General features: G+C 56.9%; 2 protein-coding genes across 2 annotated transcripts in view; one reads left to right on the forward strand and one right to left on the reverse strand.

The window, feature by feature from the left end:
- PYGB (glycogen phosphorylase B) overlaps window positions 1-3729 on the forward strand; it is a 34473-nt gene extending 30744 nt beyond the window's left edge. The window contains exons 18-20 of the mRNA XM_052650601.1: window positions 139-273; window positions 1302-1368; window positions 2444-3729. Of these exons, the coding sequence (XP_052506561.1) occupies window positions 139-273; window positions 1302-1368; window positions 2444-2596 (355 nt within the window). The 3' untranslated portion in view covers window positions 2597-3729. The remainder of the gene's footprint in view (window positions 1-138; window positions 274-1301; window positions 1369-2443) is intronic.
- A 2101-nt stretch (window positions 3730-5830) lies between these two features.
- Window positions 5831-25417, reverse strand: part of ABHD12 (abhydrolase domain containing 12, lysophospholipase) — a 54391-nt gene continuing 34804 nt past the window's right edge. Inside the window, exons 3-13 of the mRNA XM_052650420.1 lie at window positions 21757-21862; window positions 18575-18694; window positions 16216-16246; window positions 14858-14903; window positions 12762-12891; window positions 11886-11923; window positions 11385-11464; window positions 10136-10218; window positions 8152-8230; window positions 7376-7503; window positions 5831-6462 (exon numbers count right to left, since the gene is read on the reverse strand). Of these exons, the coding sequence (XP_052506380.1) occupies window positions 6423-6462; window positions 7376-7503; window positions 8152-8230; window positions 10136-10218; window positions 11385-11464; window positions 11886-11923; window positions 12762-12891; window positions 14858-14903; window positions 16216-16246; window positions 18575-18694; window positions 21757-21862 (881 nt within the window). The 3' untranslated portion in view covers window positions 5831-6422. The remainder of the gene's footprint in view (window positions 6463-7375; window positions 7504-8151; window positions 8231-10135; window positions 10219-11384; window positions 11465-11885; window positions 11924-12761; window positions 12892-14857; window positions 14904-16215; window positions 16247-18574; window positions 18695-21756; window positions 21863-25417) is intronic.

Here is a 25417-nt window from a genome sequence, read left to right on the forward strand (position 1 = left end):
TGAGCAGCCCCTCCTGGAGGACCGTCTCAGCCACCACGTGTCTGTACCAGGAGGAGGTGGGGGTGATGTGCCCTTGGCGGCCAGCCCAGCCTGGCTGGCCCCGGCCCCACCTGCTCACAAGTCCACCCTCTCCTGCAGGTACAATGCCCATGAGTACTACAACCGCCTGCCCGAGCTACAGCAGGCCGTGGACCAGATCAACAGCGGCTTCTTCTCCCCCAGGGAGCCCGACTGCTTTAAGGATGTCGTCAACATGCTGCTGAACCATGACAGGTGGGATAGGACCCTCGTCCCTCCCCACCACTGGGTCAGACAGGGTGCCCAAGACCACACATCATTTGGGGCAAAGCCTGGGCTTTGGTGAGGCTCACCCCCACCTTAGCCCACGGCCAGAGGGTCAGTCACATCCAGGCACTCGGGCTTGTGGGACCTCTGACCGTGCTTGGCAAGCCTCAGAGCCTGGTGATGTGATTGCATGACAAGGTGATGTCACCTCTGTGGGTGGATGGAGGTGACGTGCCTGGGGTACAGGGAGCCTGGGTGTTAACCACTCCTGGGAGTCCAGGAGTGGTTCAGGTAGAATGAACTTGTGAGGCTACAAGTCTCCACGTGGTTGGTGTTTATGACAAGGCCACTGACACGGGGTGACATTTCTCTGGGCACAGCCTTGCTCACTTGTCACAGGTCGACAGTGCCATCTGCCTTGACCATAGGCCTCTACTCCACCCTGGTAAAAGGCGGGTCTGGGGAAGGCCGAGAATCGACCTTTATTCATTCCACTTTCAGTTCCTGTGGGTTAGTCTGTCGTATTCCAATGAATATTGTCTGCTGGCTTCTGTCAGCCCCAGTATCGTAACTCCATGCATGTCTGGGGCTGGGCGCTCAGCCCTGCTGATTCTGGGATCCAGGAGGGACTGTACAGGGTTCTATGAATTGTGATCCCAATTCAGTTGTAAACAAAACACGTTTATGTGTCATAAATCCTGCACCACCAGTTGTCAACTCGTGAGACTGAGAACAGGTGGTGGTGGAGCCTGCGTCCCCTGGGCCCCCCTGGAGGTGGAGGGGGACCTTAGTCTGTGTTCTTCCAATCCACGGGCACAGTTTCTTTCAACAGCATGGGGCTGTAATAAGGTTTTTCTAGAGTAGTGTCTGCAGGACAGCAGTGTTGCTCAGAGCACAGCCACTGTGGCCACCCCTGTCATGTGGAGCACGAGGATGCAGCCAGCCAAACCTAGGGGCCCTTTTCCTGACCTCTCCTTCGCCACCCGCCCAGCCCAGCTTCGTGTCTCCCATTTCAGGTTCAAGGTGTTTGCGGATTATGAAGCGTACGTGGCGTGCCAGGCCCAGGTGGACCAGCTGTACAGGGTAAGGTTCTTGGGCCCTGGCAGGGAAGTTGCAGGGTGGGACCATGTCCTGCTGTCTCGGGCCACTCCCGGGAGCTTGTAGCTGACGTAGTGGCCCAGAGCAGGTCGGGCTTCTTCCTCTCTTGCTCAGGGACTGACTCAGCTGGGCGTCTGCTTGGGCTACCGCCTAGGACCCTTGGGGCCAGGCTGCTGTCCACACCAGCACACGTGCCCCTGCGGCCTAGGCGCTGCCACAGAGCCAGTGGACAGGGCAGGACTTCCCTCCCAGAGGTGCTGCCACACCCCGGCCCACGGTCTGATTGCCTGCATGCGGTGAGGAGGGCAGGGGTGATGCAGGGCATGAGGCCCAAGGCAGGAGATGGGGCTTGTGAGCAGCGAAGACCTTTGTGCTTAAAGGGAGGTGAATGGTTTCTCGGGCAGTGGACATGTCGCCAGCGAGCAGAGTGAGGACCTGAAGCTCTAGAGCGGGCATGCTGGAGCTGGCTCTCCACTCCTGGCCCCAGGTCCCGCCTGTGTGTGTGACCTGCAGGAAGCGGACACAGCCAAGGGGGCCCTCCCAGGAAGACTCAGGTCCTGAGCTCAGGGAGGTGATGGGGTGTTGTAGCCTGTGCAGCTGGCCAGGGATGGCCGTAGGAGGGGACACTGGCAATGGGGGCGTGGCTGTGTAGTCACTGCCCAGATCTGTTAAAGCAGGTTTTTGGGCACAGCCCAAGGGGCTTGTATCTTACCATCCCCCTCAACTCAGGAAATAGCTCCTGAAGTTTCCTCCTAAGACGGGACAGGAGGGGGCCTGGGAGCCAGGTGACCCCGGGCTTCGCTTCCATGAGTGCCCTCCTGGCACTGGATGCTGTCTGGGGGTGCATCCCCTCCTGGCGGGGTGTGTGCATTGTGTGCACTCTGCCCTGGCAGGACCCCTCGGGCTCCAGACCCTGTCTGCTCACCTGGACGCTTCCTGGTGGGCGGGCCCCCTTCCCAGTGAGCTCTGAGCTTTGAGGGCCTGCCTTCCATCAGGCTGCCCAGGGCTGAGCGCATCTGGGAACAGACCGAGGTCACTAAGTGCCCGCCTCCCTCTGCAGAACCCCAAGGAGTGGACCAAGAAGGTCATCAGGAACATCGCCTGTTCGGGCAAGTTCTCCAGTGACCGGACCATCACGGAGTACGCCCACGACATCTGGGGCGCGGAGCCCCCTGCCCTGCAGACCCCACCCCCCAGCCTCCCCAGGGACTAGGCCCCGGCCTCGGGACCAGCTTTCATCCCCTTGCTGACTCTGCCCATTGTTTCCAGGCATTTTCCTATCGCCGTGCTTCTTTCAGTGCCACTTCCAGGAAGGCTGGGGGAATTGTGGTGGTGGCTTTGAGGGGCTGGGGTGTGGAGATGCCCCCTCATCGCCTGCCGGAGAGCAGGTCCCAAGCACTGACAGGCTCGCCCCCCCCGACCCCCCCACCCCCCAGGATGCCCACTCAGCTTCCCCACGGCCTTGTACAAACCTGTGTGAGCTCGTATTCAGTTTTGACCCTCTGCATTCTGGGGTCCAATCAGGTAGCCGTGACAAAGCTTGGGCAAGTGTGTGTTTCTGCAGCACACAGGCTGGCCATCCAGTCTCTCCCAGCCCAGCTCTGCCTCCTGGCCATGCTGGGAGGGTCCAGTGTGCCGGGCCATGTTCTCATAACTGCCATGTGGGCACCCGCCCCGGGGTTTCCAGATTGAGCAGATAGAAGGCCCCCAGGGAACCGAGGGTAACACTGGGGAGGATGCCTGTGTCCAGCACCAGGGGCTTCGGTTAGGACAGGCTGGCTGGTGCAGAATTGGTTTGATTTTGCTTTTTTGAAGATTTTTCACAAGGAAATGAAACTAGCTGAGGTCTTTCCTTGTTTTAGCAACGGAAAATAGCACTTCTGAAGTTTATGCTGGGGGAGGCAATGCTGGGGTATTTTCATTTGGCGTCCCCACCTAGCTGGGTGAGGCTGAATGCCCAGCCCTCTCCCAGGCCTGCACCCTCCCTGTGCCTGTCAGGCAGGAGGCAGCAGGAAAACCTGGTCTGGAAAAGGACTGGTGGGCCCAGAGGGGAGCCCACCCTCCATTCTACCCAGACAGCAGGCTGGCACCAGGGATGGCAGCTGAGCAGTGGGAAGGACGAAGCCAGGGAGCAGGTGGGAGCTGGGGGCGGAAGCTTCCAGAGGCTCTGTGCCCTCACATGCTGGACCTGGGTGGCTCGGGGCTCTGCTCTCACCCCACCAGAGCTGGGGGGTCTGCGCTCACGCCCCCAGCACCCATTGCTGCCCGCCCTTTAGGCCAAGCGTGACCGTCACTGTGCCCTTCGCTGTCACTGCCTCGTGTGAGAAGGCGATTAAACCTGCTTGTGCCCAGATGCTCTGGCCTCTATGTGTCTCTGCACCCAGGGCGCTGCGTGTCCCAGCTGGGATACACTGTGGCCCGCCACTCGGGGACTGGGGACAGGACGTTCTCTCACCCAGCTGCCGTGGGACTCAGAGCCCCGTGAGCCTGAGTCATCAAACCCAGCACTGGGAGAGCATCAGCTGGGTGTTGGCGGTCGCGTGTGAATTGCTCTGTTCTTTGCACCTGTCTTTTGCCACCCACTCCTGGTCCTGGGAAGTAGAACTCCTGGGGACCAAATCATTCCCCTCCCCAAACTGTATGGCTGCAAGTTAAATAAAAAACCCAGAGAGGTGTGAACTCAGGGCTCAGTGTTACCCAGAGAACCCAAGTGTTGGTGGAGGGGCACCTCCCAGGATACCCGCTTCCGTAGGCTGTGACCACAGATCAACAGTGGGCATCTCGAGCCGTTCCTGACCACAGACTGACTTTGTGACTCAACAAAAGGTCAGTCCTACTCCACAGTTTAAGCTGAGCTTGGACTGAGGTAATAAGCGGAGACACCCCCAAACAGAGACATGTAGACCTAATTACCTGAAAGGTGTCGAGGGCGGGAGCTACCTGCTCAGCAACCTTGTTAGGCTTTATCTTCAGGCTGTCAGACACCTGTAAAAACACTAGCAGCTTGTATTTTCACTTTATATCCTACTTTATCCTCCCCACCCACCGCCCACCATAAAATCTGAGGCAACGCACAGAGACAAAATATAAGGAAAAACAGGAAGACTTGAGCCCAGGCAGAGTGGGCGAAGTGTAGATGGTCTCAGACGGCCTCGCCGGTCAGGACAAGCAGGGGGCGTGGCTCTGGGCTGTGGGGCTGCCAGGAGCCCCAGTGACAAAGCCCGAGAAGCCCCAGGGGGCCACCCTGGCCACACTGGCTTTTTGCTTTAGTTATATGAAGGCAGTTGTCAGGTCAGGATGGGTGTCCCAGAAAGCCAAGGGGACGTGAAGCTGAGGCCCAGGTGGCTGAGAATTGCCATGGGCAGCTCTAAGGTGTTTCGAAGTGGGTGTAATCTCCTGTTTCTGGGCCTCCAGCCAGTTCACAGCTGCTCACAGGCCAAGAGCAGTGGGGAAGAGAAGGCAAATAAGCTCCTCCCCACCCCAGGGAATTTCTGCACTGACTCCAAAGTGCCAGAGCCTAAGGATCTAGGGTAGGAAGGCCTGCCTTTAGGAGAAGGTGAAAGTTAGTCGTGTCCGACTCTTTGCAACCCCATGGACTATACAGTCCATGGAATTCTCCAGGCTAGAATACTGGAGTGGGTAGCCTTTCCCTTCTCCAGGGGATCTTCCCAACCAGGATTGAACCCAGGTCTCCCGCATTGCAGGCGGATTCTCTACCAGCTAAGCCACAAGGGAAACCCAAGAATACTGGAGTGGGTAGCCTATCCCTTCCCAACCCAGGAATTGAACCAGGGTCTCTTGCATTGCAGGCAGATTCTTTACCAGCCTGAGCTACCAGGGAAGCCCAAGGAGAGAGCTGGGTGAACCAAAGTCCTCCGCCTGCGACCAGCCCTGTACTGTACGGCGTGCAGCCCCCTTCGAAAGCCACACACTATCTCTCTCGGGGGGTGAGAGCGGGGCAGTGAGCGGGCACTGGCATCGTGCGTGGGAGGCAGGCTTGGCCAAATGCCACGACCAGTGAGTGAACAAGCTGACACTCCCAGGGCAGAATGGGAGTCCCTGGACTCCAGCAGCCTGAGTCCTTCCACGAGTGGCCGGGGGCTCGTCCCGGGTCTCTGAGTGAAACCCCACCGCCCATCCATCAACACAGCAACATTCAATGAGCTTGTTAACCGTAAGGTTGAAAGGCTCACCCACAAAGACCTGGTTTTAGGAAAATGCCATCTGCCCCACCAGAGAAGACAAGCTCCCTGTGAACACGCCTCCTCCGACACAACACCCCTCCCCGCGGGACCTCGGTGTCTACAGGAGCGGGAAGAAAGCCTGCGATCCTTAGCCTTACAGAGCCACCCCCTCCTCATATACGGCTGGGTTCTGAGAGTGGCCTGGGGCTGTGGGCACAGCCTGGACACCACTGGAGGCAGCACTGAGAAAACAAACAGACCACCACCACGATTTTATTCTTAAATAAATGCTCAGTCTAAGGTCTGGTTAGGCAGACAAGTGGGTGGACATCAGAGGAAGGCAGATCGCCAGCCCCTCCCCGGCAGGGAGCAGCGGGGCAGCCCAGGGAGGCAGGGACACGGAGGGAAGCAAGCAGGGCGGGCAGGGCAGGAGGGGCTGGTGGAGCCATGAGCGTCCATCTGGGGGGAACAGAAAGAATCCACGTTCGCCCACGTGCTCAAGGGTGGTGCCAGAAAGCTCAGCGTGGTCCCAAGACCCCTCACCTCCTGTCCCAGGCTCCCCGTGCCTGGCTCAGGAGGTATGGGATCGACTAGCCGATGGCCAGAAAGTTCTGTCACTGTCTTCCCAACAAGCCCTCGGGCTGAGGGGCAGCACGAGGTGGAGAGGGCCACATGCCGCCTCCACGTGGTCCACAGAGACCCCCTGCTCCCCACCAACCAGGGTGGTGCCTCAGATCTGCCAGGACCTCCCCTGGCATCCATGTTCCCTCTCCAGGCGCATCTCCGGGGGCCCAGGCTGGCAGGAGGAAAGGGGGACGAGGGCAGAGGCCTTCATGCTCTCAGGCGGCAAGCAACTCAGTGCTGGCGTCCCGGTTCCGACTTCCCCAGGAACTCCCTGGAGCAGAGGAGGACACCCGTCAGCCAAACCCCTCTGGGCCAGATCAGAGGCCCCGCCTCCCGGGTCCTCCTGCAGCCCACCCGGGAGGCCACAAAGGAGCCTCAAGGACCATACTCTGCCCCGAACACCCTGCAAGGCAAACGGGCAGGGCGCCAAGGGCAGCGCCAAGTCCCGACGCGGAGTGAAGGCAGGCCACTGCGCCCAGGTGCTGGAGGGCTCTGTGACATGTGCCTTTTACAGGGAAAACCACGGTCCCAGTCTACCATCCCCTCTCAGCAACACACATTCCATGCACCAAGAAATGTCAGAAACACAGAGCTCTGCCCCTGGGACTTCGAGGGCCTGACATACCAAGTGGAGTTCCCCAGCACACATTTCTCCGAGGGCTGATTCCAGCAGCCCGGTCTCAGCAGAGGCCCCGCAGTCGGAACGTGGGGGCAGCCTGCATCCCCGAGTGGGAGGCAGGGAGTGTCTGGTCCATCCAAACCCTTCCCTCTGCCACCCGGGCACCCTCGTTCCCAGGCTTGGGACAGGTGGCTGGGCTGCAGCCCACGTGCCGGCCCAGGAGTCTGGCCAGCGAAGTGCAGCCAGGGGCACAGCCTCCCTCCCTGAGGCACCTGGGTACCAACAGGCTTTGGGGGAGCTGGCCCAGACCTGCATCACCCCTACCACACACACCCCGTGCAGGGGCAGTGGCCTGACGGTCCTGTGGGAGGGGCCGGGGGGCCTGAGCACAGCAGCCATGGCATCCTCACTGCTCGAGCACACACAGAGGACCGCAGCCCAGCAGGCCTCATGCGCTGACGCCAGGCCCCCCGACCAGCCCGGCACGGCTGTCCCAGCTGCAGCTGCAGGGGCTCGCCCAGCTCCCGCATGCCATCCTGCATGGCGGGTGAGGGTAGTGCCTCACCTCAGGATCCGCGGGAGCTCGGGGCTCTTGTAGATGTACTTGTGCCTGTAGCCGAGGTCCGAGTGGAAGGGGATGAACTGAACCTTGAAGTCCCGGAAGCTGCGTGACGGTGCGGCGATGTTGTAGAGCTGGGGGCGGGAGAGAAGGGTTGGCGCCCGGGGCCTGGGGTGACCTGCCTCAGCCACAGGACCCTCAGGCCACCCCTCGAGACCCTCTCTGTCCTCACCCCATGTCAAGACCAGCCTTCCTCAAGGGCCCCCAGCACCCTCAGGCCACCTGCCCTAGGATGCCACGGTGGCCTGAGTGCCCAGGGCAGCCTGTCGGCTCTGCCCCAAGGCTGAGTGGGCCGTACGCCTAGGTCAAGGCCCATCTGCAAGCTGGCTCGGGGTCTGTGGCACCTCAGCCCCTCCTTGCAGCCCAGGATGGCCAGGTCCTAGGCCCAGACCTGTTCGGAGGCGGCCTGGGCCCCCCTGCCCTTTAGCCTGCCCCTGCCCCTCACCACTGCCACAGACAGAGGGTGCTCCCTCCCACCCTACTCCCACCTACAGATCTAATCCTGCTGCCTGGCAGCAAAGGCAGATGCAGCAAAAGCAGACGCAGAGGCCCCACAGTGAGAGGATGTCCTCAGGCGTCAGCCCCATCCCAGAGGCAAGAGAACACGTGGGAGTTGTGAACCGCCAACCTCCCCTTGCCTTCTCCCTCAGGAGGGGCCCGGCCAGCAGCGGGACCCACTTCCACACCTGCCTGGCCGGAACACGAGTCTGCCCGACGCCCACCTTTCTGCCGAGCTGGAAGGGCACGACCGGGTCGTCCTCGGAGTGCAGGATGAGCAGGGAGCAAGAGATGTGCTTCACACTGCGGGAGGGGAAGGGAGAGAGGCGCTGCATGGCCAGGAGGGCGGGGCCTCCCGGGAGAGAGGCGCTGGATGGCCAGGAGGGCGGGGCCTCCCGGGCTCCCTGCACACTGCGGGAGGGGCAGGGAGAGAGGCGCTGCATGGCCAGGAGGGCGGGGCCTCCCGGGAGAAAGGCGCTGGATGGCCAGGACGGGCGGGGCCTCCCGGGAGAAAGGCGCTGAATGGCCAGGACGGGCAGGACCTCCCAGAGAGAGGCGCTGGATGGCCAGGAGGGCTGGGCCTCCCGGGCTCCCTTCACACTGCGGGAGGGGGAGGGAGAGAGGCGCTGGATGGCCAGGACAGGCGGGGCCTCCCGGGCTCCCGGGCTCCCAGCAGCAGGGGCCAGTGAGGGAGCCCTGCACCGCAGCGTGGAACGGCTCAAACTGCCAGGCGCTTTTAATACAGAGCCAGCAGCTGGTTTCCTAGATGTTTCCATCAGTATCTGTCTTAGGTGACAAGTGTCAATTAAATCTAGAGATCAATTCATTCACCAAATCGGGTCCCTGAATATTTCCTGGAAATTTAAAAACAAAACAAAAGAACTTTGCCAGTACACTATTCTTAAGAAGTTACAAAATGATATTTACAAACTGAGTAATAGGGGGGCCAGGAAACTTACTGCAAATGAACATTACCGGACATTGGCTGGCAAAAGAGCCACCCTCTAATTTCTCTTTTGTGTATATGACATTTAGTTCCTGAACGTTTCAAATAAATGCACATTCTCAAGATGGTCACTGAATCCAAACGCCTCAGCAGACCGCCTCCCGAAGGACAGGCTGCAGGACTAGTAGGCCCTGGACGCTCCTTAGCTGCCCCTCACTGAGGCCACACGGGGAGCTGGTGGACGCAGCACACGCCTGCTCCTGGCGATCTCATGCTGCTCTGGGGCTTCACGTGGGCAGCCCCAGGGCAACCCTGGCACCTGGTGGGATCAGGCCTGGGTGTGCGCCCAGCCATCTGGCAGGCTGCACTGCTGCTAGTGGCACACAGATTGCCCACTCACCACATTTTACTTCCAGGGTGAATTACTTGCTGGTGTGCAGGACACACTTTGACATTCAACATCTTTTCATAACTTCCACCCACCAAGCTGGTCCTTCGCTTCTCCGACTCTTGAGGCCTAGCTCACATGCTGGCACCTTGGCAAGTATATGGGAACAGACCTTCCCACCATGCAAGGGCTCCTGACTTCCAGGGGGTGAGGGATGGCCAGCCCCTCAACACTCACACTAGCTCAGCTGGGGGGCAGCCACAGGGTGACTTTCTCACTGTCGTCATTTTTAGAGGAAATCCAGTTTATTTAGGTAATTCTTCTTTTAAAACTGTAGATTTTTAAATGCTAACTGAATATTCAGATAAAAAAAAATTTTTTTTAAATAAATTAAAGTCCATGAAATAAAGATATCACAAAGATAATGTTAATTGAACTTAAACGTTGTTCAAAGAAAGAGTCCTTAAATAGAATATGTAACTTCTGGTTTACCTAGTAGAAATATTTTTAATATTAACATTCAGAACATCTTCCCATAACCAAGCACAAATCAAATGGCTAAGGCAAAGCCATTTTTTGACCAACAGTTACTCTTGCTGCTTTAACGCCTGTTGAAGAGCTCTGGTTTGACAAATAATTTTCAAGTAAAACAGTCCTATGGACCAAAAGATACGCTGCTTTCCTATTTCTTTACCTCTACAGTCTTTCCACCTTCCTTCTTCCCTTTCTCTACCTGATGTTCCCTTTATAGAGATATGTCGCTTAGAAAAGACCCCTACATGTCCAGAACCCCACCCTCCTTGGTTAACATGACGCAAGACGCTTATTCTGAGGGTTGTTGGGGTTCTTCTATATTCTCTCCCACAGTACTCACTTTTCATCATTTGCAAACTGAATTCCACTGCTTGTGATGGGATCAAGGAAGAACCAGTCAAACCCAGGGAAGTATCGATAGATCTGGAGACAACACATAGACAACAAGGAGAGAATCAATCACTACACCCCCGTGGGGGGGTCACCCCTGCTTCAAATCAGGCTGACTGGTGGGCCCAGAGTTGGGGGGGGATGGGTGGTAGCCAGGGTCACCCCTGCTTCCAATGAGGTGGCCCCAGAGCTGGGGGGGATGGGCAGTAATATACCCCCATAGGGGCCAGGGTCAGCCCTGCTTCCAATCAGGCTGACTGGTGGCCCCAGAGCTGGGGGGGTGGGGATGGGTGGTACCCAGGGTCACCCCTGCTTCCAATGAGGTGGCCCCAGAGCTAAAGGGATGGGCGGAACTATACCCCTGTAGGGCTAGGCTCAGCCCTGCTTCCAGTCAGGCTGACTGGTGGCCCCAGAGCTGGTGGGCGGAGGGGCGGCGGTCCTGTTATCCCTCCAACCACCCTCAGACTCCCTTTCAAGAGGCCCCAGACTGGCTGGGGGGGATTGCCCACAAACAGGACTCCCACACCCAAGACTCAGAGACCAGGCTTCCCATACAGAACAGGCCACAACCCCCAAGAAAACGGAGGACCATGTGATTTGGGAGAAGAGCAATATCAAAGAACACCCAACAAAGGATTCTTCTGTCTGTAGCATGCAGCATGAGGTCAGGCGGGCCGACACGGCACCCCTGGACACACAGAAGCAGTGGGAGCAGGAGGAGGAAGCAGCAGGACACAGAGGGCCCCCTCTGGGCCCAGCCTGTAAACGGAGGGTCTCAGGCCTTGAGGCCAGCCAGTGAGGACCCAACAGCACAGGGTTCCCACCAAGGATTCCCTGGGGCGCCCACCAGCTCCACTCCCAGCCCGCACTGGGCCCCAGGGGCAGCAATGCCAGGTAGGCAACCTGTGCCATGAGGCAAGGCCTCCTGTGGGTCTAGCCGCCCTCAGACAACCTGACTGACCACACCCTTCTACCTGGCACGAAGCTATAAATATCCTGAGTGGCTCTGCATTCAGGCCAGTGCCCAGAATTAAATGAGAATTAACTTTCAACAACGTCTATATTTATTAGAATACTTAAATAACTTTTATGACATTTTAATTTACTTATATGCATATTTACTCATAGTCATTTTCATATGTTATAGTTATTATTTCCATTATATACATAAGTCCGTCTTTAATAAGCTCTGTACTTGCCACTGAGAACGGATGGCTCTTGGCTTCTTCACGGATATTAGTGAATGGAGATTCCAAGATGAGGGCATCTGGAGGAGTCTCTAGATAAATAAGACCAACAGGGAACTGGGAGGTGAGCAAGAAGCCCCAGTGGGACACTCCTCACACCACCACCCCCTCGACAGGACCATGGACCCCAGGTGCCCACCTGGCTGGCCCTGCCCCTCAGGTCCTCCCCTGGGGTTACGTGAGGGAAGTATTCTCAAGAGGACCCTGAGAACCATGTCTGCTGAGGCTGCCTGTTTGGAGCCCAGCCCCTGCCAAGGCACCGCCAGTTGCCAGAGAATCTGGGGAACGGGGTTGGGCCCTAGGGGGTCTGCTCAGGCCTCCATTTCAATGCCTAGCTCTCATCTCACCACCCCGCTCACCCACCACCACCCACTTCACAAGAAACTGGCAGGGTCTGGAGCATAGCCGGTACCCGAAGAGCCCTCCTGCGTGGGAGTCCACGCAGGCGCCTACCTCGCTCACAGAGGCGCCGCACCAGGTTTGTGGCCACTCTGGAAAGAGGGAAAAGTTCAGCTGGATCATCACACGAGACTGTTCCTGGGGAAGCTAGGTCTGTCACGGTGACGGGTGGGGTTTTGAGTGGGAGTGGGCCAGGACCCAGCAGCCAGCCCCTCCAACAGGGACCCTGTGAGGGCATCTCCACGGCCCCAAGGAACGTGCTGCGCCTCACCTGGAATGGCCCCTGTGGGCTGCACAGCAACGCCCTAGTTCACATCTGGTCCTACAGACACAGATGGGAGGGGCCCAGAGCACCGCAGGGCCCAGGGCGGTGGCGAGGGGGCCCCTGAAGGGGGCAGCACCTGGACTCTGCCCGGCCTAAGCCTCCTGCCTTGCCAGGACCAAGCTGGGCAGGTCCAGGCAGATACCCAGCATGGGATGGCCTGTTCCCCTCTGGCCAGGGCTCACTCCCACCCAGGAGGGCCAGTCCCAGACACTGCCCAGCCTGCAGCCAATATGTCCAAAGGAAAGGCAGCAGGAAAATGGAGGTGCTGAAGGTCTGGGGTGCCTTTACACCAGCCACATGGAACATCAGAGCACTTCCTCTTCCAGCAGATGGAACAAGGGAACCCCAACTGCTGCCTCCCCAAGTTTTTAAGTAATGACACCATGTGTGAGCCAAAAGGCCTGTGCTCCTGGATGCGCTGCATAGCACAGCCACGCTCAGCCAGGCCTGGGGAGCCCAAGTGCCCTGCACTGTGGGGCTTCATCCCCAGCCCCCACCAGGGCAGTAATGGAGGCTCCAGGCCACTGGGGGCCCCTCAGGCAGCCTGGGCTGGACAGTCACCCGTGAAGACCTGCTCCCGCAAACGCCACGCTGGGAACTCTCACCCAGTGCCGAGAGAATGCCCCCAAATATACACGGGGTTGTCTCCACTTCGCACTTTGATCCAGTCAAAAACATGGAGTGCATCATACGTCATGCCCCGCTCCGACGGCGTTCCTACTGAGTCACCCCAACCTGGGAAAGCAGCATCAAAGAGGACATCACAGGCCTGCAAGGGGCAAACACCCCTCCACCCCCGTCTCAGCAGAAGGCCCAGGCCATCTGGGGCCTCAAGTCTCGGCCAGGCCAGCTCGTTTCTCCCATCTCCTCAGCTGTCACAATCTCTGAACCCAACCACCACCCTCACCGGAGTCTCAACGAGCAGAAGCAGACAGGGTGGTCAGACCCGCAGACCCCCGGCACTGACACCTGGGGCTTGGCCAGGCTCAGCCACTGATAGTCTGGCCCAGCCCCGGCTCCATGGCCCAGCTGTGACCCAGCTGTGAAGAGGCTTCAGGATGGGCAGATTCCAGGCTCAAGGCAACGCTGACCCACAAAGGAAGGGGCTCCTAGCAAATCCTGTTTGCATTACAGAGGAAAGCCACCTAAACTCTGACCTCCCATGGGTCCTTCCCTCCAGATTCTGGAAAAGTCAAATGTGACTGTCATTTCCAGCAGCTCAGCAGTGAGTCATCATCAAATGACCTGAAAATACCACAAGGCTCATAGAGAGCAAGTCCTGCAACATAAGCAAAGCCTAGAGGCAGGGGCACCCCAGGCCCAGACGAGTAGAAGCAGCCAGGGCTCAGGGCAGCAACGGGGCAGGGCCAGAGACAGGGAGAAACACAAGAGGGACGGAGACGGGGGAGACAGCAACTGGAGAGAGAGACGGGGACGAGGAGCCACAGGCAGAACTCTGGTCTCCTGTACAGCTTAGAAAGGAAGAGACTCAACAGGAACTGAAAAGAGGAAGTGTTAGGTGGGATCTTATTTCTGTTAGAAGCACAGGAAGGTGAATAAGGGAGAGGGCTGCCCCCTCACTGCCCTGAGGCTCCAGCAGCAGGGGCAGGAGGGAAGGATGAGCCTCCTTTCGGAGCTTCTTTAACCCAGCACCTTCCTCCTAACGGCACACTCTTTCACAAAAGAACCAACCCGCACCCTAGGCTGGTGGAATAATGGCCCTCAAAGACGTGCACATCCACACCTGGAAACCCGTGCCTCTGGAACCTCACACAGCAAGGGCAGTGAAGGGTGCAGAAGGAAAGAGGCTGCCAAGCAGGGGACCCCGAGACAGGACAGTGTCCTGGTCAGCATGAGCCCCAGGCAATCCCGGGTCTTTACGAGCAGAAGGGACAGAGTCAGGGCCAGAGTAATGCAGACTCAAGGGACCACAGGCAAGGAACCAGCATGGCCTGGAGAAGCTGCAAGAGGCCAGGAACCTGACTCTCCTGGAGCCTCCATCATGTCCACACCTTGACTCATGCCAGTGGCTAAAGGCTTGGAACCTGGACCACCAGGGCTTCAGGACAGTCCATCCGTGCTGTTTTGGGACATCACATTTGTGGCAGCCACGGCAGAATCAAGAGGAGACTCTCCCAACGTGCACACCCAGGCGACGCCGACAGCTGCCAGTTCTGTGCGCACGAAGCCCCACCTCCCCCCAGCCAGGGTGAGCTGGACAGCCCTGTGTCCTGTCCAGGCGAGGACTGTCTGAGGCACACATCGCCACCACTCTGCTCCCCGCTGACACAAAGCATCTTCCTCACGAAGCAAACTGCGGGAGGCAAGGAGAAACACGGAGGGACGAGAAGAGTCCCTCTTTCCTGTCTCCGTAACTTCAACAAGACAAGCTCTGCTGAGCATGAAACTGACCCAATACCCAGCTGTGGGGGAAGTCTGAGTCCCACGAAGAGGAGACGGCGCCTTTGACACGTGAAAGGGGCTGGCAGAGGGTGTGTGCCGGGGTTCCAGGCGCCCGTGCCTCCCATCTGGGGGAGAACGCACGCAGGACACACTGCCAAGAACCCAGACCTCCCGCTACCTCCGCACACTGGCAATCTCACAAGGACCACAGGTCACAGCAGAGCCACCAGCCTTTCAGAGTGACACCTGGCCACCCCACACCAACCTCGAAGAGGCGGGGTGAGCAAGGAGCCCTCACCTCTGTAGTCAAAGGTGACCACGTGGTAGCCGAGGGAACTCAGCACCTGGAAGTGAAAAACAAAAGCTGAACAACACGGCTCTGACTAGCCCACCAGACCTCGCTCGAGGGAGCTGAGTGAAGGCCGTCACCTCACCGCTCCATCCTGGCAGGACCTCCCAAGCCCAGACGTCAGCCACTGGGGGACACTCAGGAAGGCGGAGGCTGGCCCGAGCGGCACCCCTGCCCTCTGAGGGGCTTGCTGGCGGATGGCTGTCCAGGGGTTGCCAGGGGTTCTGACCACCCAGAGACCCAGGAGGAAGGGCCCTGCAGTGTGGACTCCCCACCTGGTGACCCTTAATGCAACCCAGCACTGTTCAGATTTAAGCTCCCGTTGAATTTTTCTCATTTAAAAGAAAAAAGTCTCTCAGGATTAGGTGACTGCTTGCATGATGTCACTATTCACAGTCCCACCCAACCCCTGGCTGCGTATGCTCAGAACCACGAGGAACCTGCCACAGGCACCAGTGTCACCAACCTGAGGTGCGGTCCCGTCCCCAAGAAGAGAGCTCGCCTGGGGACTCCCAGCCCCCACAGGACCTGCACCCTCTGGAGCCACAGCTGTTCAGTCACCACCCCATGCACACCTGGATCCAAGTCGCTCCAGGGAACCAGCCCTCCAACAGCCCAGAGCTGTCCACGGGGTGCTGGACAGACAGCAGTGCCCACGTCTGTCTTGTCCCCCCGGCCGTTCCCAAACACAGATCCACCCGAGAGGAGGGCGACAGGCATGGTGGCCGCAGACACTGCATCGCAGCACATGTCAGGTCGAAGACCCACACACCCTCTGACGACAGCCACGTGGCGGGGAGGGTTTGCGCGCCCCCTGGGGCCCTGCACCCTGACACCTGCTCCCACCACGTTGGCTGGGAACCTGCGCCAATGGTGCCCTGTGCCTGGTAGACACAAGAAACCCCAGTGCTGGCAGAACTCCCGAGCCACAGCCCAGAGGACAGTGTAGCTCTCGGCCTGTAGTGTTCTCCCGTCATTCCCTATGTGAGTAAGTAACTTTACAAACAATTGCAAATCACTTTAAGTTAATTTGTTAATTTCTGGCATACGAGCCACAAAGTCCATTCATCCTAATCTTGGAAACTATCCCGAGGCAGCAAAACGGGAAACACTCCATGAGGAGATGTCCGTAAAAGGCAAGATGAAAAAGACTGACAACAATTAACTCAGATTATTAGGGGGAACTCTGTTCTGTTCATGACTCCTGGAAAGACAGCCAGAGGCAGCAGGCGAGCTACGCTCTCTCGGTCCACACAGTGAGGATGGGCACTGCTCGCCATCGGACACCATGAGCCGACCTCACCTACCTTGTAAAGCTCCACCCGATGGTCGCCACCTCTAGATCATCAGGGAAAGGAAACAAGAACAGCTGTTAGTGCATCTTCTCAGAAGGAGGCTCGGGATGAACACTGCAGCATCCAGGCACTTAGAGCCAGGTCCCCAAATCCACGTGGGAGGGTGATGGACAGGTCACCTCCTCCTCGGGACACCTACATGGCTCCCAGCTGGCCTCCACAGTGTGGTGCCAGGCAAGGGACCATCTGAGCACGGTGGGGATGTTTCTTAATTATTACCTCACCTCTGGTTTGACTAGGTGGCAGAACCTAGGAAACACAAAGGCCTCTCGACTCCCCAGTGTCCAGGACCACCGGGGAACAGAAGGGATGCCCGTCCTCGCTGGCATGTACACCACGGGGATGGGCCACAGGCACCTCCTGCCTCAACCTCCTCACCCACAGAGCCACCGCCGACCCTCAGGGTGCTCCTCCTTGGCTGTTCACACCCCCACCACCTGGTCATCTGGCTCTTCCCCACCTGCTCCTGACAGTCTGCTGCTGTGCCTCCCACCGTGCTGTCCTTCCACACACGTGTGCCCGTAGGCAGACGCTGGGTCCGAGGCACGCCATCGTGATCCAACAGCCACAGAGAGCCTCCCAGGCCCTCACTGGCCGCCTCATGCCCACCCCTCTCTGGCAAGGCCTGTCTGCCTCTGCCTCCCACTTCCTGCCCAGATGCTGTCTGGCTGTTCCCTGCAGACACCCCGAGGAGGACAGGGCTCCCTGATGAGTGGGAAGCGCATCAGTGAGCAGGCTCTCCCTCGACAGACTTCTCCGCTCTCTCCCTTCCTCATAACGAGCATTTGGGCCATTTTGGGTGTGTGTGTCGAGAAAGTGTCCTTAGGGGAGGCGAGAAAAAGATGGAGGAAGAAAGCCAAAATAACCCAGAAACAAACATCAAAGGGCTGAGTTTCAAGACTGGAGAAAAATAATGCGAGATGTCTTCAGTTATCTTTGCAAGACTTTGTCACGGTTCTTTTGTAAGATCTCCAGTACCCTCCCCTGAGCAGGTAGAGGGATTCGGAGCATAACAGGCTCTCAGGGCATCCTTGGGGTCCAGGCCTCAGGGAGACATGGCTGCTGCCGTCCTGCCTGGACGGGTGGCCACCAAGAACTGCAGGCTGTGCTGTCCCTGGGGACATGGGGGCAGGGGGCAGCAAACCTTCAGAGTCACAAGATGCCTTCCATCCCGCATCTACAGACAGACTTTGTCTTCTTTACCACGTGACTGGCACTGCTCACAAAGAATGCCAACTTCCCTCATTTACAGAAAGAGGCTACAGGAGCTGTTTGTAGTCATTTGCTCTTTGTAAAGTGGAAGAGAAACCCACCGCAGCTTGTCCCGGACAACGGGGAAGCAGGCTGCCAAGTGTGTGCTGAGTCAGCAGCTCAGCACTCTGCTCTCTGGGCTCAGGGCATCCTGGGGGCCACGTCCCAAACATCCTGCTGACCCTCTGTGCAGCCCGTCTGCCCAGACCCCCCCTGTAGCCTGCTCTGTCCCTTTGCCAGCTCTGCCTGTGAATGGACAGGCCCCAGCCCGGCCCCATGGAGCCCGCCGGCTCTCGTGCAGATTCCTCTCAATGAGGCCGCTGTGAGGGCTGGAAGGAGCCCTCTTTAAACAATGGGATCCAAACCTGCAAGTCTGAAAGATGTCCACTGAACCTGCCCTTGAAAAGCTCCCAGGATGACTGTGGAGGACGACTACACGGGGACATGCTTCCTCGATGGCCCAGTGGGATGTGCTGGCACTGCCGGCTCAGGGCAGAAGGTACCTGGCCTGACCGCATGGCAGGGCGGCCCCCTGGAAAAACTTGTCCCTGACTGCTTCGTGTGCCTCCAGGAAGTGTGCCTCCCCTTCCAGCAGGGCACGCCTGCCGGTGAGAAAGTGTCCTCACCCCAGGATGGCAGATACTGGATGCGCAGGGTCAACTTCCCGGGCACACCGTGGCCTTGGAGGGTCTCAAAGCCTCCACCAAGGGGCCGTGCTTCCTGTCTGCTGAGGAGCCTGGGTCCCTAACCCAAGAAGAGCGACACACCCTGACTGAGGCTCTGGGTTGCTCAGGCAGACACAGCCACCTCCATTCTCAACCCAGGCACGAGCTTCTGACCAGGGCTTTCTGGACACAGCTGCCAACTTCCACTTAGCCGGCGGTTCCCAAGCAAACAGGCCTGGCCCATCTGGCATGCAGCCCTGCCTTGCTCTGGGCCTGTGGGAACAAGGGTTCACAACCACCTCTCCCAAAGCCCAGACAAGCCCTGGCTTTCCCCGAGCTCTCGAGTCACCTGAGCCCAGGTGTGCCCTCTCTCCCTGTGGCGGGTCCCTGCTCACCTGGTGCCTGCGTTCCCATGCAGGTACAGGATGATCGGGTGGCTGGAAGACAGGGCATCCTCATACCACATCTGGTCCTTCCCCTGGGCATTCTTCCACCAGACAGCAGGGACCGTGTGCCTGGAAGCAGCAGCAGAGGGGAGTGGCAGGTGACACAACCGCAGGCAGGCTGCCCGTGGCTCGGAACAACTGAGCAGGGAGCCGGGGGGGGGGGGGGGGGTGGCGGGCAGACCCCCATGCTGTGAGGGCAGCGTCTGGCAGCTGAGGACATTTTCTGACTCGCAGAAGGGCCCCTCCTTGGCCCCAGTAGCTTGCCCTGGCAGCAGTGACTCCGTCCATAGCAAGGGGAAGCCGTGTGAGGTAAGACCCCTTCCAGCTGGGTCAGAGCACGGCATGGGCACTGAGGCTGCCCCACATCCCCTCACACTCGCCCATGTTTATAAGCTACATGAAACTGCACCCATGAGTACACAGGACAGTACCGTCTGTCATACATGCTAATTCAGTTAACACTGGTCTTTACAGGCTGACTGGAAGCCTGGCTGTCCTTAAAGCACCATTTCTAACACAGAACCTGTCCACAAGCCATCTTGGCATTAGACTCTCCTCTGCAGGAAGTGTCACAGGCCCCTGCAGGCAGCCCGGATTCTTGCACACCTGGCCAGGCATGCAGGCATGCTACATAGACCCAAACCTTCCTTCATAGAGGTGCTCTGGTTACCCTTAACTCAGGACACATCAAAGTCACTGTTCATCACTGGGGAGGGTCTGATATAACACAGGTTTTTCTATAAATGTATTCATTTGTGGGAAGCCTTAAAAACAGTGCATGGCTGACTTCTTCTTCAGGTCTGAGTGCCAGCATCTCGTTTCTGATGTGTGTCTCTGACCATTTCACAGGATCGCATTTTGGGTGGTTCTGATCACTGCAATTACCACTCTCCCCTAGTTACAAACCTGTGAGACAGAAAGGTGCCCTTGGCAGATGCTGGGAGCTGATATGCCTCCAGGAGCCAGCCTACAGCTCTCCGTCCCTGGGCTCCGCCCCTGCTAGGCAGAGAAGGAGCTGTTCCCCCCTGCTCCTTGGCGGTGGGAAGACCTGGCGAGGCACCAGGAGGGCAGTTGGTGAGCGGAGCGGCTGCAGCCCCAGGGCCCATGCTGCCAGCAGCATGGCGCTGGGTGTAGACGTGGGTGGGCAGAGGCGCTCACCTGCATACAGTGGTTGTTGTTCCTAGAGACCCACATGGTCATCACCAACACGACCTTCATGGGTAACTGCCCAGATACCCATCCTGTCACATGACTGCTCTGCTTGAGGAAGAAGCCTGGCTGAACCCACGTCTTCAAAGCACAGATCCTAGTAACCGTCAGGAGAGCTGCCAAGTCCCCCAGACAGCTCTGAACAAGATGCGCAAGCTTGACTGAAGACGGACATACAGAGCAGCCCACATGCACACACTGGCCCTGAATGCTCCACTGAATCACACCAGAAACGACCACAGACAGTCCCTGCTGCAGGCACTCAGAATCAGAGCCTCCTTCTCATCTCTGGGTCTTCAGCCAGGACGCCCTGGCCTTGCACAGGGGAGTGGTGCAGAGTGCTTCCCTCAGAAGCTCCTCCCGGCACGATGGTTCTCCTGAGTCCAAGGAGCGACTTGGAGCCACTCCTGAGACAAAGAGACGCCGCCATAGCAAAGTCAGTCCGTTCCAGTTCCACTGATTGGAAACACCCACTCATCCATGGGTGTACTAAATAGTACTCTGAAGAAAAGCCAAGAAGTCACACAGCTTAGATCCAAACCTAAATTTATGGCTAAAAAAAGTAAATACTAAGAAAAGAGCAAATGCCACCACCACCGTCAGGGCCTGAAAGAGCTGTGCGTGAAAGAGAGGCAACCATTTTCAGCACCTGGATGGGCCCTTCTGAAAGGCTGCTGCTGAACCACGAAAAGAAGCCGGGATTCCTGGCCTCCGGAGGAGAGGAATTCAATACGGGACCAGAAATGAGGCTTGATAGCTCAGAGTTTTTGTGCAATAGAGTTGTATTGAGTATAAAAAGAAAAGAGAAAGCTTCTGACATAGACATCAGAAGGGGGCAGAAAGAGTACCCCGTTGCTAGTGTTAACAATGGAGTTATATACTCTCCAATTAGTTATTACAAAGAATCAAAAGAATGTCTAGATTGTAAAGACCTCACTAGACCTACTCCCATAATTTACATTTTAAGATAACAGAATTAGCCAGAAGGCTTTTTCCAGAGACTGTCCTCAAGCAGGATATATTGCTGTTCTATAATCCTAAGGGATGTAGAGGGAAAAAAGTTTGTCCTTTCCTCCTCCTTGAGAATTCCAGACCCCTCTCTCCTTGGGGACCCCTGGACTTATCAACCTGCCTAGGAAATGACTCTCTCACTTCTCTGAAAGACAGGTGTGGCTCAAGCCAGTGCTCATGATTCCGTGATACAGTCTCTTTTCTGGCTTTCTTTCCGCCTGGAAATATGGCTTTCTGCAAAAACTGCTAGGAGAAGCACACTGACTGAAACCGCCCACCCTGGCCAGGTACCATAGTAACCATTTGCGTGAGTTATTTCACGACAGGAGGTCCTGGTAAGAAACACGGAACTAATAAGCCACCACCAACCAGAAGAGCTCGGGAAAGGTCTAAACCACGTGTCCAACCACCGCCCAGAACCCTTCACGCTGGCATCCATCTTGGCTAAGCAATGAGTGCGCCCCCAGGAAGGACTCTCAGTCAGAGTGATTGGTCAGAGACAACCAAGAAACTAACCGCATCACCATAAAGCCCGAGGCTGTGAGCCACATGGCAAAGCAGTCCTCCCGGGTTCCCCTTCAATCAAGTCTCTTGCTTTGTCAGTTCATGGGTCTCCTCAGACAATTCATTCCGAGTATTAGACAAGAGCCCGCTCTCAGGCCCTGGAAGGGGTCCCCCTTCCTGCAACAAAAGCAATCTGGTTTACAAACCCTTTGCTGCTTGAAAACCTGAGAGCAGAGTTGGTGCTAGTGTTCCATTGTCATGGAATCTAGAGGAGATTTTTCCTTTGGAAACAGATAAAGATAAAAATAGACAAGCAGCAACAGTTTCAGAGCCACGCCTCACAGTCCCTGCTGCCTCGAGGCCACACTGCCTATGCCTGGCCCTGTAGTCCTGGGGCCAACACTCACCAGACTCCAATGGTTACATCTTCCTCTGGCTGGAGGTAGTAATTACAGGTGTGATTCAAACCTCGATCCTGCGGTCTTTTCAAATCAATGAAATAGGGAACCCGCACTGTGGGGGACAAAGAGATGGAAACAAGGATTAGGGGGGTGTTACTTTGCCAACAAAGGTCTGTATAGTCAAAGCTATGGCTTTTCCAGTAGTCATTTATGAATGTGAGAGTTGGACTATAAAGAAAGTTGAGTGCAGAAAAATTAATGCTTTTGAACTGTGGTGTTGGAGAAGACTCTTCAGAGTCCCTTGGACTGCAAGGAGATCCAACCAGTCCATCCTAAAGGAAATCAGTCCTGAATATTCATTGGAAGGACTGATGCTGAAGTTGAAATTCCAATACTTTGGCCACCTGATGCGAAGAACTGACTCATTGGACAAGACCCTGATGCGGGGAAAGATTGAAAGCAAGAGGAGAAGGGGATGACAGAGGATGAGATGGTTGGATGGCATCACTGACTCAGTGGACATGAGTTTGAGTAAACTCCAGGAGTTGGTGATAGACAGGGAGGTCTGGTATGCTGCAGTCCATGAGGTCACAAAGAAACCAACATGACGGAGCGACTGAACTGAACAGACCACCCTGTACACAGCAGAGCTGAAGCTCTCAAATACTTTCTCGAACCCTAATGCCTGGGGCACTGGGCCCTGCAGCCTCAGGAGCAGGTGTGGGCAGGTATATCTACAGATCCTTTGGCAAGAGTGAGGTCCAAGCAGAGACCCACTGAAGATTGTTCAAGGTGTGAGAGGATACAAAGGAGGGAAGAAAAGGTCCTTGGGAGGATTGGCCTGGCTATGAGAGAGGCTGGAGAAAAGAAGGCTGAGAACTGAAAGCTGGGGCCAGGGTGCTGGGGGAGGGACGATGGGAAAGGTGACAGGAGGTGTTTTCTGGACCTGCGGCCATGGGCTTAATGACCACCAGAATGTGGGTGTGGCCAGGCGAGGGGGATGCTGAGGTTTCTGGTGCTGCCACTGAGACAGTGAGCCCCAAGATGAAGCATGGGTGCAGGATGTGGAGAAATCCACAGGACCCAGAGCCCAGGGAGAGTGGAGGGAAGTTATGGGGACGAGTCGGCAGCTACTCATTAAGCCCAGAATTTACAGGGGACCTGCCAATAGGGCAATGCCTGATGGACTGCGGTGTACCCACCGATGGGAACCCCCGGGCCTTCACACAGAGGCAACGGATACCCACAGATCTGGAGGAACCTCTGTGAGTTACAAGTAGGTGAGAAGAGCAGGGAAGGAGGGTAAGATCACTGTGATGCTGCTGCATGATCCCAGGTCATCAGTGAACAAACAGGCTACACCAGCGTCAACAGCGGGTGTGGCCTGGAAAACAGAGACACACGCCAGGCTGTGAGTGGGAGTTTAAAGGTGTGTGGGTGGAGCATATCCTTCTTGTATGAAAAAGTGAAAGTGAAGGTCACTCAGTCCTGCCTGACTCTTTGTGATCCCATGGACTATACAGTCCACGGAATTCTCCAGGCCAGTATATTGGAGTGGGTAGCCTTTCCCTTCTCCAGGGGATCTTCCCAATCCAGGGATTGAACCCAGGTCTCCCGCATTGCAGGCAGAATCTTTACCAGCTGGGCTACCAGGGAAGCCCAAGAATCCCTTGTACACCACTGCACTTTTAGTCCTTGAGGTGAACACCATTTTTCAAGTTCTATTTAGTTGAAAACCAAAACCAAAACAACTCAAACCTTGAGATGGGATTTACTCACATTATAAAATGGCAATTCTCAGAAGGGGTAGGGACAGTGGACAGTGTGGCCATGACTTCTAGCCAGTCTCACCTTCAATAAGGAAGTCACGCAACTCTGGTTTTCTCTGGTGAAGGGAGTCGTGTCTTTGCGTAACCTACATGGCCACGTGGCACCGGAGCCCAGCATGCCCGCCTGCCACGCTGTCGCCTCCTGAGCACAACTCCTGCCCCAGGGCCTCTGCACTGGCTGCCCTGAATGCTCCGTCCCCACATACCTGCATTCCAACTCTCAGTTCCCCCTCACATGTCCCCATGGCTCAGAAAACATTCACTGAAGAAATGAAACAGCCGACTGGTGAGGCCATGGGAACACCTATGCACTCCTTCCCCTGGGGCTGCTTTAGAACCTCCAGCTTCTTTACCCATCTCTTTCCCAAGAAGCAGGCTACATTTCAAAAACTTAAAAAGAAAACCGACAGTCAAAGGAGGTGGCATCTTACTTGCTGGCGCACGTTCCCTAAACTGAACACCGTCCCCGAAACAGGACGGTACGACCACAGCACTTGCTCAAGCGTGACTCACGTGGGGTAACTCTGGGATCCGCACCCAGGCGACCAGACTCCACTCTCCTGACTACTTGATAGGAAGTGGGGACAGTAAACCAGTTCTGATCCTGGCGGACCCTGAATGCTCTCCAATTGGGTCCCCTCGAAGGAGAGCCAAGTCCTAACCCCAGCACATCAGAAGGGGACCTCAGCTGGAAATAGGGTCTTCACAGAGATAATTAAACTTACGTAAGGTCATTTGGTGGACCTGATCTAACACGACCGGTGTCCTTATCAAAAGGGGGAATCTGGACACAGGGACAGACAGCGGGAAGACGACGTGAAGCCCCGGGGAGAAGGCGGTCCTGCAAGGGAGGCCGGGCGCAACTACAAGCCAAGGAACGCCAGCCACCACCAGAGGCTGGCAAGAGGGAGCCCAGGATTTCAAAGCTCCAGGACTGGGAGAGAATCCATTTCTGTGGTTTTAAGCTCCCCTCATCTGTGGTGTTCATTATGCCGTGAAGGGTCCACGGCACCAGCAGGCCTGGAAAGGTCTCCCTGGATGCATCTCTTCCAGATGCAGGCGCCCACTCCTGCCGCACCCTGACTGCTCCAGCTGGGCAAGCCAAGGCTGCAGCACCGTGTATGACTGAGGGGAAATGACTGATGAATAAAACTCTGAATATGCCCAACGAGCCCAGATCCCATCAGCTCTACCCCCGAGGCTGGAGACTCCATGCCACAGGGGAGACAGAGCTGCTGAGGGCACCGCTGCTGGATCTGGCGAGTCCTGTCCCGGAAAAGGTGGCCACGCGGTTTAGTGCCACCCCAAAGCTCCAAGGGCTCCCCACTAGTGAAGAATGCCTTCCCAGGATCAGCAGTTAATCCTGAAAGCTTCCATGGCTGAAAAATCTAGAACCAAGATACTCGATTCTGCTCTAGGACAGGCTCATTCCACAAGGCTCATCCTCCAGTTCACTTCCATTTCTGTTTTAGAAATAACCCTGGAGGGGCTTCCCTGGGAGCTCAGTGATGAAGACTCTGCCTGACAATGGAGGAGAGGTGGGCTCCATCCCTGATCTGGGAATATCCCACAGGCCATGGAGCAACTAAGCCCATGCACCACAACTACTGAGTCTGTGCTCTTTAGACTGTGAGCCACAGCTGCTGAAGTCCACGTACCTGGAGCCTGTGCTCTGCGGCAAGAGAAGCCAGCACAATGAGAAGCCCGCGCACCACAACTAGAGAGCAGACCCCACTCGCCACAACTAGAGAAAAAGCCTGAGCAGCAACAAAGGCCCAGCACAGCCAAGGAAAAAAAAAAAAAGGGAAAAGGGTGCAGATTAGTGCAGAGGTGCCCCT

Source organism: Budorcas taxicolor, chromosome 13 (assembly GCF_023091745.1).
Source record: "Budorcas taxicolor isolate Tak-1 chromosome 13, Takin1.1, whole genome shotgun sequence".
In the NCBI taxonomy this organism is placed as follows: domain Eukaryota; kingdom Metazoa; phylum Chordata; class Mammalia; order Artiodactyla; family Bovidae; genus Budorcas; species Budorcas taxicolor.